The following is an 11,041-nucleotide window of genomic DNA, read 5'->3' on the forward strand; positions in this document are numbered from 1 at the left end:
TAAGTATCACCCCATTTCTCTTGTCGTATTTTTTACAATTCTGACATGCATAACAGGTAATATCTTGAAAAGTCTTTGTGTGAAAATGTTGTAATAGATATTTTTTGAAAGAAATGATTCATCTCTTTATTTTAACAAAGAAAAAAAGTATACCTTTATGATAAAATGAACGGAAATATTATGTTTTCTTTTATTTTTGTACTCTTATGTCATAAATATTGACCTTTCTGCAATTAAAAAGGGTAAGTAAGCACTGACAAACATCCAAGTATAAAACTATTTTGTGAAAAACGAGTACATGTATTTTGTTTTGATTAGAAACAATTTAAACAGATAAATTTTATTTTTTCATTCATTCCCCCCCCCCCCCCACTTCCATGCTCAGAATGCAACACCTATTAGAATCTGGGAATGACTTTATACAATAAAATCTACATGTACTATAAATCAATAAGCAAATATAGACCTGTACAAGTACATTTCTAAATTTTTTTCTTACTTTTCTCTAACAAATTGATTAATGTTAATTATAAATATTAAAACATATTTCCTTAATTTAAGCCGTCTTCTTTTAATTTTTGTCCCTTTTTCTGGTACTTATTATATCAGCATATTATCGAGGTATTTTTTCACAACAGAAATTGCTATAAATTATCAACCAAAGGAAGAGCATTCTAATATCAACAAATCCATAAATCAAATAAAACTGTTATTAATGATGAATAAATTTTCTTTTTGTAAATTGTGCACGTTATCTATTATCAACAATGTTATGCCTATACCACAGTTGCAAAAGTCAACAGGTTAAAAAGTCGCTATTGTGACCTCACAATAGTGACGTAGAACGACATAGGTCCCCCCCTTAAATGTAGCATTGTGGTTAGCGCGTTAGTCTCAAAGCAGTATGATACGTCGGTATTTTATTGCTGGTATTTGAATCCGACGTATACCTTCTAATATTTTTATAAATGACATTATCAAAAGAAATTTTTCTCTCAGAAATTTTTTTTCTCATAATTTCATAAATTTTAATAATGAGAAGTTAATTTAAGTATCTCGATTTTACATATCAAATGTGATTTCTTAATACTGGTATTTGACAGCATCTTTATGGATTGGATATTACGAAATCGGTGGGTGGCAGATTTCATCAGTAGAACTCTTAAATCGCCGAGGATGATTATCAGTGGATGTCTAGAATGTTCCATTATGTATCAGTAATAGGATACCTACATAAGAGCTGCAGATTACAAGATATCACTGTAAAACGTCCTTCAAAAAATTTGGAATAAATGAAATGTATAGAGATAACAAACACACATTTAAGCCAAATTCCATTCAAACAATACAAATAGAAGAAGAGCAAACAATTATTGGAATGCTTAGACATCTGAGGTGGGATTAAGTGTCATTGATCAAGTACCACAACCTTACCGACCAGTCACACTCACCATGTGCTCCTTGTCATATCAGAAAATAAAACGAAATATTATTACAAAATTTCAGTACATTAATAATGACCTAACAATGAAAAACATCATTCATCATTTTAATTAAAGGTGATTGTATTTGTTTAAAAGTTCATTATATCGATCGACCTTGGAACTTACGAATTGACTTTAAACGAGACTGTTGCTATTCTTGTTTCATCAACTTGTTTGTCAATAACTTATCTTGTTTTAGAAATTATTCATACGTATACGAAGCATGCTCCTGCATATCTGATCAACTATGAAATATAAACTACGTACACAGGTAAAAAGGGCATGTTGCTACATTAACAAACTAGTAAGTAAGGTTGGTTGACAATTAAAAAGTTTCAATTGTGAGGTTTATGTAAAGCTTAGTTGTTGGGTTAACATTTACGTATTTTTCTAAGTAAAAAAATATCTAAATATGAAATAGATTCTGTTATATCTTTAATTTGAAGCTCACAGTGATATATCATGTCAACATATATATGAATGGAACTATAACTATTGTTAAGTTAAAATTGTTCGTCAGTATATCTAATTGTCGGGTTGAAAACAAAATATACACTTCTGTTGCCTTCAACTCAACATTTATATGTATCGACAAAGTATGTCAATTAACAATGCTTATTTCCATTCTTATGTCGATGTAACATATTTTGGTGAGCTTGAAATAAAAGATATCATGGAGTCTTTTTTCATATTTAGATATGAAACTTGAGAATGACAATGGTTGTGTAACTACCAAGCTTTATTTTCCAAGTTTATGTCTCCCATTTGATTCGATGCGCAAGAGCGTGTTCTCTGTATGATCAATCTCTAAAACAAGGTAATTATTGACAAATTGCTGAAATAAGAATATAAGCAGTCTCGTATAAAGTCTTCCGTCCGTAAGTTTGGATTTTTCCGTTATTTCCCGATCATGACAAGGAGCACACAGCGGGTGTGACCGGTTGATCACTCTCCATGGTACCTACTCCAAATCTGATTTTTGGAGGTCTCTGTTTGGTCTGCTCCTACTGAGTATTGTTTTATGGATTTTAAATATGAAATACATGTACTGTTCGGTATCTCCATATGTTTCACTCCATAAAATAAATTCATATTGTTCATATAGATTATCGGACCAAATCTTAGGTGATATATATACATGTATTTATAACTTGAGCATTTCATGAAACGTTGATATGAAATTAAAAACTGTTATGCATTGTGGATAGTTCTTTTATTGAATGTGGTAATACCTTTTAATATTTATGTCATTTTACGCTCTAAAGTCGGTCTTATCTTCATCTCCACATGTTTAAGTGAATAGTTTGTGCCAGTCCAGGGTTTCCATGTTACACCATCATATTTTTTATCCTCAATTTTCCCATTTCTATAATACTTTCCATTTAAATTGCTCTGATAGCACTTATAAAACCACCATGCTGCATTGAATCTCTTTGCGCAACTTCCACCAAATTCCTTCACAACTTGATCATTGTCAACATCTCGAGTGGAGAATTTTTTATTGTTATGTTTAATCATTCCATCACCGGCATCTCCCTCGTAACCTCCGATATGTAATTTGTAGCCTTCATCTTCATCATCAACTACAAACGTGCTATATTCAGCGTATTTATGGTTTTTATCCCAGTCCGTCATCTCAACTCTAAGTGTGTAGTGATCCTGATTTGTGAGTCGGTGAATCACGTTGTTCCCGAGCCAGTGTTCTCCATATACTCCTACAAAATAATATTCGAAGAGTTAAACAAAACAATTACTTTAAATACATCTTTGACCTCAATAGTTTGAAAAACAAAACACAATAGCCATTTGAAAATTTCTTCCATAATAAAATTCAAAAAATATGATTAAGCAGAGAATTGACAGACAAAATTGATATTTATTCATACACTTCCAATTTTCGTTTGACTTATTAGTTTGTAAAAGGTGCCCAAACAGAAAAAACAGCCTATCGGATCATGCTAACAACTCATGTGTAAATCATGGTTTTGATATGATTTCGGTATAGGAAAATTTCACATGCAAATGAGCTAATGGATCATGGTTCTGAGATGATCTGTTAAACTAAACAACTAGCAAGAAAACCATGATCCCAAACAAAAACTTTTCTTAACAAATCATGCAAAAATCACATACAAATCATATCAAACTCACAAATTCATGATTTTGAACTATGATTTAGACATGATCCATTAAATGGATCATACTGAAATCATAGATGACAAATAAGGAAGTATGATCCTGATGTGGTTTGTTTCTGGGGAATGAGTCTGCTATGATTTTCTTGCGATTCTGACATGTGCCATTAACTTAGAAAACAAAGGAACATGAGTTTGAAATGATTCGTTAACTTTAACTGCTAAAAGTTTGTGATTTTGATATGGTTTCTTAACTTTGTCTTTAAACTCCATACGAGTTACACATGATCTGTTAACTTCTCTGTTGAGAATCATGAGTTTTATATGATTTGTTAACTTTGTCAGAATTGGTTGTATGATTCTGATATGGTTTGTTATCTTTGTCATCTATGATAGGTGAAAATGCAAGCTTTAAATTCACTCTAGCTTGGAGAATCAAACAACATGCATACATCAATAAAAGTCTTATTTAAAAGAGAACAGGAAAATTAAGTTTTAATAATTAAAATGCACACAGCATGTACAGGTATAGTTACAAAGACAATAATTTTTTTGAAGTTGAATGAAATTACAAACAAATACAATAATTCATATTTAAATTAGCACACATGTATTTCGTTTAAATAACCCAGCCAGGACTTTATTTAAACTCTTTCTCTTCATGTAATATTTGTGATCCACTCCCAGTCTAACTTTGAGGCATTAGATTAGGATTGGATCTTCAGAGTCATAGTAACCTTGTTATGCAATTCTCCTGCTGGGCAGCACGCTGTAGTACAGTGGTTTGCAGTTGATCTAGGTCAGAATTTGAATTCTGATAAAAACAAGATGTGCGCGTTTTCTTGTTGCCGATTTAAAAGAAAAGCCTTTGCATCATATAAGCAATAAAAATAAGTGCTGGACTATTAAGTCTATACTCGGTGAGTATAATTCATTAATTCTATTATTGACCTTTTTTTAATTTCTAGTTTCTACCAGCAAGTGCATGATTTATTTTTTCTTTGTAAATGTGTAGAAGAGACATAGCAAAGCTTTACATTGATTTGAATTGAAAATTTAATTTAAGCATCAAATTGACCCCGTTGATTCAAATATTTGTTGTACATGTACATGTTAATCGTTATATAAAATGTTTATTTATAAAAATGAAATTCTTTTGCAGCTACCGACAGTTTCATCTTCATGTTTAACATCTGAGTTGCATTCAAATTACCAAATTCAAAAGACCCGCCTTTGGTGAAGACAAATAATTTGTGTACGTAAATAATATTACATTTCAACAATAGTATTCTTTTGGTGATTAATCTAATTCTTTTCACTAATGCAATGGGGAAAGTACTTGAATATTTCATATTTTCATGATCTAAAGATAATGATATGTTGATCGATAAATAAATAACACTTTCTCTACGTTTCTTTTCAGGGTGCTACACAAATAAAGAGCTTATATCAGAGGATAGACTACTTAATTGGGAGCCTTTTCAGTGTTTGTGATTCTAAATAATAGATCCACCACTCTGCTGATTCTATAGTGAACAAATGTTGGAATTACATGCTTTTGCAGAATCATAAATAAGCAGTGATATCAATGAGTTCCGGATTATTCTTTAAGAAGAATGGGTTTCTGTGATTCTGTTCTTATAAAATTCAGTGAATAGTTTGGATATAATGTTTTACATTTAAATCGTCATCTTATTAAGGAAGATCATTTGTTGGGATTATATTAATATGACGTCATGGTTCATGTGACATATGTGTATAATATTTTTCTTAATTATTGGTAACTGAAATTATTTATCAAATATTAAAGAGAACTTTATTGGAAATATCAAAGTGTTTAGTTAAATTGTATAAGAAGTAGAATTTTCCTATGAGTTGTTCAATTTAACAGATCATACTAGGATCATGATTTTGATACGAGTTGTTAGCTACAACAGATCATACCAGGATCATGGTTTTAATGCGAGTTGTTAGCTACAACAGATTATACCAGGATCATGGTTTTAATACGAGTTGTTAGCTACAACAGATCATACCAGGATCATAGTTTTAATACGAGTTGTGAGCTACAACAGATCATACCAGAATCATGGTTTTAATACGAGTTGTTAGCTACACCAGATCATTCCGGGATCATGGTTTTAATACGAGTTGTTAGCTACAACAGATCAATTTGATGCTTAAATTAAGTTTTCAATTCAAATCCATGTAAAGCTTTGCTATGTCTCTTCTACACATTTACAAAGAAAAAATAAATCATGCACTTGCTGGTAGAAACTAGAAATTAAAAAAAGGTCAATAATAGAATTAATGAATTATACTCACCGAGTATAGACTTAATAGTCCAGCACTTATTTTTATTGCTTATATGATGCAAAGGCTTTTCTTTTAAATCGGCAACAAGAAAACGCGCACATCTTGTTTATCAGAATTCAAATTCTGACCTAGATCGACTGCAAACCACTGTACTACAGCGTGCTGCCCAGCAGGAGAATTGCATAACAAGGTTACTATGACTCTGAAGATCCAATCCTAATCTAATGCCTCAAAGTTAGACTGGGAGTGGATCACAAATATTACATGAAGAGAAAGAGGTTAAATAAAATCCTGGCTGCGTTATTTAAACGAAATACATGTGTGTCTAATTATGTTCCCCAAACGAAGTTGGGGAACATATTGTTTTTACTCTGTTTCTTATTATTATTATTTTTCTTCTTCTTCTTCTTCCTGGAACTTTTTTGTCCAGGAATGATCTTGTAAACTGTTCGTCCGATGTAGGTAAAACCTTTTTAGGGTTAGTAGACATGTTATGTAGATTTGTGGAATCAAGGTCATTTTGCGCGCACGTGCTTGCAAGAGCGTGCACGTGCAACACGTGAAATGACCAATATAATAAATATAGCCACAACTATTCTATTTTTAGATGAAATGCTTTGAAACTCCTAATGTGAGGATATATTTAGTATAGACATGATGACATGGTGAAAATAGCAAGATCTCACGCGCATGCACGTGCACTTCCCTCTGATTGGCTGCCAACTAAAGTCTCAATATCTTTCTTGTTTTTTGACGAAATCCTTTGAAATTTTGAACATTGCCATGCATTAGGATATCCTACAACATGAAATAAAGCAATTATCATGAAAACACGTGCATGCACGTGCGCTGCAATCTGATTGGCTGAAACTTTAAACAGCTATAACTCCCTTGGTTTTCAACCAAACAGGATGGGATTTGGAACATAGATAGATATAATGGACTTCTACAAGTAGGTATGGTCACCAGGCACAGGCATACACGTGCGTGTACATGTGCTACAGTCTGATCGGCTGAAACTTTACACAGCTATAACTCCCTTAGTTTTCACCCAAACGGGGTGGAATTTAGAACATAGATAGATGTAATGGACTTCTACAAGAAGGTATGGTCACCATGCTCATGTATGCACGTGCGTGCACGTGAAATGAGTAAAATCAAACATATTACTTGAATGAACGTATTTTTAAAAATAATTTTGGATTAATTACTTTAATATTTAGTGTATTAAAAATATAGACTGTGTAGACAAGATGATATGGTCATGACGCAAATGCATTCACATGTGCACGCGTGCGATGCTAAAGTTTAAATAATTTTTGTACACTTCTTTGTAAATGTTGTTAAAATCTCAGATGCATAGAGTTTGTCTTATTTAATGAAGCTTACAGGGAATATGGCACCAACAGGGAGTTGGGGAGCTTTGGGGAACATCTGTAACGGTCCCCGTTACAATTAGCACTAGTTTAAATATGAATTATTGTATTTGTTTGTAATTTCATTCAACTTCAAAAAAATTATTGTCTTTGTAACTATACCTGTACATGCTGTGTGCATTTTAATTATTAAAACTTAATTTTCCTGTTCTCTTTTAAATAAGACTTTTATTGATGTATGCATGTTGTTTGATTCTCCAAGCTAGAGTGAATTTAAAGCTTGCATTTTCACCTATCATAGATGACAAAGATAACAAACCATATCAGAATCATACAACCAATTCTGACAAAGTTAACAAATCATATAAAACTCATGATTCTCAACAGAGAAGTTAACAGATCATGTGTAACTCGTATGGAGTTTAAAGACAAAGTTAAGAAACCATACATATCAAAATCACAAACTTTTAGCAGTTAAAGTTAACGAATCATTTCAAACTCATGTTCCTTTGTTTTCTAAGTTAATGACACATGTCAGAATCGCAAGAAAATCATAGCAGACTCATTCCCCAGAAACAAACCACATCAGGATCATACTTCCTTATTTGTCATCTATGATTTCAGAATGATCCATTGAATGGATCATGTCTAAATCATAGTTCAAAATCATGAATTTGTGAGTTTGATATGATTTGTATGTGATTTTGGTATGATTTGTTAAGATAAGTTTTTGTTTGGGTGATGATAACAAACAAAGTTCAATCTCAATAAACAAAGCAATTTTTGGAACAGCAAAAAAATGGCAAAATCAAATTGTGAACAGGCAAAGACGTGGAAAAATCAAATTGTGAACAGGCAAAGACATGAATAAAAAAATCGTGAAGAGACAAAGACGTGGACAAAAAGAATCGTAAACATACAAACATATGGATAAAATCAATCGTGAACAGACAAAGACGTGGATAAAACAGATCGTAAACAGATAAAGACATGGACAAAACGAATCGTGAACAGACAACGACGTGGACAAAACAAATCTTTAACAGAAAATACAATGGACAAAACAAATCGTAACCAGACACAGAAATAAATAAAATAAAATCTTGGATAGACAAAGACATGGACAAAACAAATCGTGAACAGGCAAAGACATGGACAAAATGAATCGTGAACAGATAAAGACATGGACAAAACAAATCGTGAGCAGGCAAAGACATGGATAAAACAAATCGTGAACAGACAAAAACATGGAAAAAACAAATCGTGAACAGACAAAGACATGGATAAAACAAATCGTGAACAGACAAAGACATGGATAAAACAAATCGTGAACAGATAAAGACGTGGACAAAAAAGAATCGTGAACAGACAAAGACATGGACAAAACAAATCGTGAACAGGCAAAGACATGGGCAAAACAAATCGTGAACAGATAAAGACGTGGACAAAAAAGAATCGTGAACAGATAAAGACGTTGACAAAACGAATCGTGAACAGATAAAGACGTGGACAAAAAAGAATCGTGAACATATAAAGACGTGGACAAAAGAATCGTGAAGAGACACAGACATGGACAAAACAAATCGTGAACAGACAAAGACATGGGCAAAACAAATCGTGAACAGGAAAAAACATGAATAAATCAAATTGTGAACAGACAACAGAAATGGACAGAACGGATTATGAACAAAGACATGGATTTAAAAAATCGCAAACAGACAAAGACATGGACAAAACGAATCGTGAACAGATAAAGACATGGACACGACCAATAGTGAACAAACAAAGGCATGGATAAAACAAATCATGAACAGGGAAAGACATGGATAAAACAAATTGTGAACAAAGACATGGACAAAACAAATCGTGAACAGACACAGACATGAATAAAATAAATCTTGAATAGACAAAGACATGGACAAAATGAATCGTGAACAGACAAAGACATGGACAAAACTAAAAACTAATCGTGAACAGACAAAGACATGGACAAAACAAATCGTGAACAGACAAAGACATGGACAAAACAAATCGTGAACAGGCAAAGACATGGATAAAACAAATCGTGAACAGACAAAAACATGGAAAAAACAAATCGTGAACAGGCAAAGACATGGATAAAACAAATCGCTGAACAGACAAAAACATGGAAAAAACAAATCGTGAACAGACAAAGACATGGATAAAAAAAATCGTGATCATGCAAAGAAATGGGCAAAACAAATCTTGAAAATTTAAAGAAGTGGTCAAAAAAGAATCGTGAACAGACAAAGACATGGACAAAACAAATCGTGAACAGACACAGACATGAATAAAATAAATCTTGAATAGACAAAGACATGGACAAAACAAATCGTGAACAGTCAAAGACAAGGACAAAATGAATCGTGAACCGAAAAAAATGGATAAAACAAATTGTGAACAGACAAAGAAATGGACAAAACGAATTATGAACAGACAAAGACGTGGACAAAACGAATCGTGAACAGATAAAGACATGGACAAGACCAATAGTGTTCAAACAAAGACATGGATAAAAGAAATCGCGAACAGACAAAGACAAATGGATAAAACGAATCATGGACAGACAAGGACAAGAACAAAACAAATCGAGAACAGGCAAAGACATGGACACAAAAACAAATCGTGAACAGGAAAAGACACTGGACAAAACAAATCGTGAACAGATAAAGACGTGGACAAAACGAATCGTGATTAGACAAAGACATGGACAAGACCAATAGTGAACAAACAAAGACATGGATAAAAGAAATAGTGAACTAACAAAGACATGGATAAAACAAATCGTGAACAGACAAAGACGTGGACAAAACAAATCTTGAACAAAAATGACATGGACAAAACAAAGCGTGAACAGACAAAGACATTGACATTACGAATCGTGAACAGATAAAGACATGGACAAAAAAAATTGTGAATAGGCAAAGACATTCATCAAACAAACTATGAACCAGCAAAGACATTCATAAAACCAATCGTGAAAAAGCAATGACATGGAAAACCAAAGGTGGTATCAGGTACTTTTGAGTTAGCCCTCCTTTGGCCGGTTACTGTTTACTTTATTGTGAGATTTTTATAATGACAATGAATTGTACGGAGTACCTCCGAATCCCTCTCTGTAATCCTCCCAGTCCCTATAGAAATTAGTGGTACCATCCTGTCGCTTCTGAATCAACGTCCAACCGCCCTTCTTCATGTCGCAATATACTTGAATTAGTCTGTTGGTACCATATGGTCGAACCTTATAGACCCCATTTCTCATGTTTCCTTTGAGAAAGTAATCGTAACAATCTATAAGAGGAGTTAAAAAAATACAAAAGATAAATACAAGTTACGTTGATGAACATGCATAATCTGATTAAACTAGTATCATAATTTGATACAGACCTTTTGGGTCACTTTGTCCATCTGCAAGATACTTTATTGATGTGTTTTTTCCTTTTACTATATCAGTTTTATGTTCTCTATTTTCTAGATTCGTACTTTCATTACGACTTTCTTTATTCTTCGTCTTCTGTAATTCTTGTAATTTGGCTTCATCACCAGAATCATCTACATATTTTTCGTTCTTATGTGAACCGCTGTTATCACTTTCGTTTCTAACCTTTGTATCTTCTTTCAGATGCTTTGCGACAGAATTTGGGTGTACCTCGCTTTTCATTTTATTGATATTGTCTTCGCTTTCTTTTCCCGGAGTAAATTTCCATGC

The 11,041-nt window shown here is 32.8% G+C and overlaps 1 protein-coding gene and 1 long non-coding RNA gene across 2 annotated transcripts; one reads left to right on the plus strand and one right to left on the minus strand.

Annotated features, from left to right (window-relative positions):
• Nucleotides 1-2,714: 2,714 nt before the first annotated feature.
• On the minus strand, nt 2,715-10,993 carry LOC134269785 (fibrinogen-like protein 1). The gene is made up of 3 exons (XM_062751997.1): nt 10,720-10,993; nt 10,435-10,623; nt 2,715-3,199 (listed from the first exon to the last, which is right to left on the minus strand). The coding sequence occupies exons 1-3, from the start codon at nt 10,991-10,993 to the stop codon at nt 2,727-2,729; spliced, it is 936 nt and encodes a 311-aa protein (XP_062607981.1). The 3' UTR covers nt 2,715-2,726.
• Nucleotides 4,454-6,200, plus strand: LOC134269796 (uncharacterized). Its single transcript, XR_009992645.1, has 3 exons — nt 4,454-4,539; nt 4,782-4,872; nt 5,043-6,200. It is a non-coding gene; the product is annotated as an uncharacterized LOC134269796 (long non-coding RNA).
• Nucleotides 10,994-11,041: the final 48 nt, after the last annotated feature.

The sequence above is a fragment of the Saccostrea cucullata genome, unplaced genomic scaffold (assembly GCF_032062105.1).
Source record: "Saccostrea cucullata isolate Sc308-1 unplaced genomic scaffold, CSIRO_AGI_Scuc_v1 ctg15248, whole genome shotgun sequence".
In the NCBI taxonomy this organism is placed as follows: domain Eukaryota; kingdom Metazoa; phylum Mollusca; class Bivalvia; order Ostreida; family Ostreidae; genus Saccostrea; species Saccostrea cuccullata.

Bases quoted from the DNA above. Each gene is read 5' to 3' on its own strand.
- LOC134269785 (XM_062751997.1), bottom strand. From the start codon at position 10,993: ATGAAAAGCGAGGTACACCCAAATTCTGTCGCAAAGCATCTGAAAGAA. The intron at 10,624-10,719 runs GTCTGTATCAAA...CTCCTCTTATAG, and splicing joins TGGACAAAGTGACCCAAAAG to ATTGTTACGATTACTTTCTC. The intron at 3,200-10,434 runs GTACTCCGTACA...ATTATTTTGTAG, and splicing joins TTACAGAGAGGGATTCGGAG to GAGTATATGGAGAACACTGG.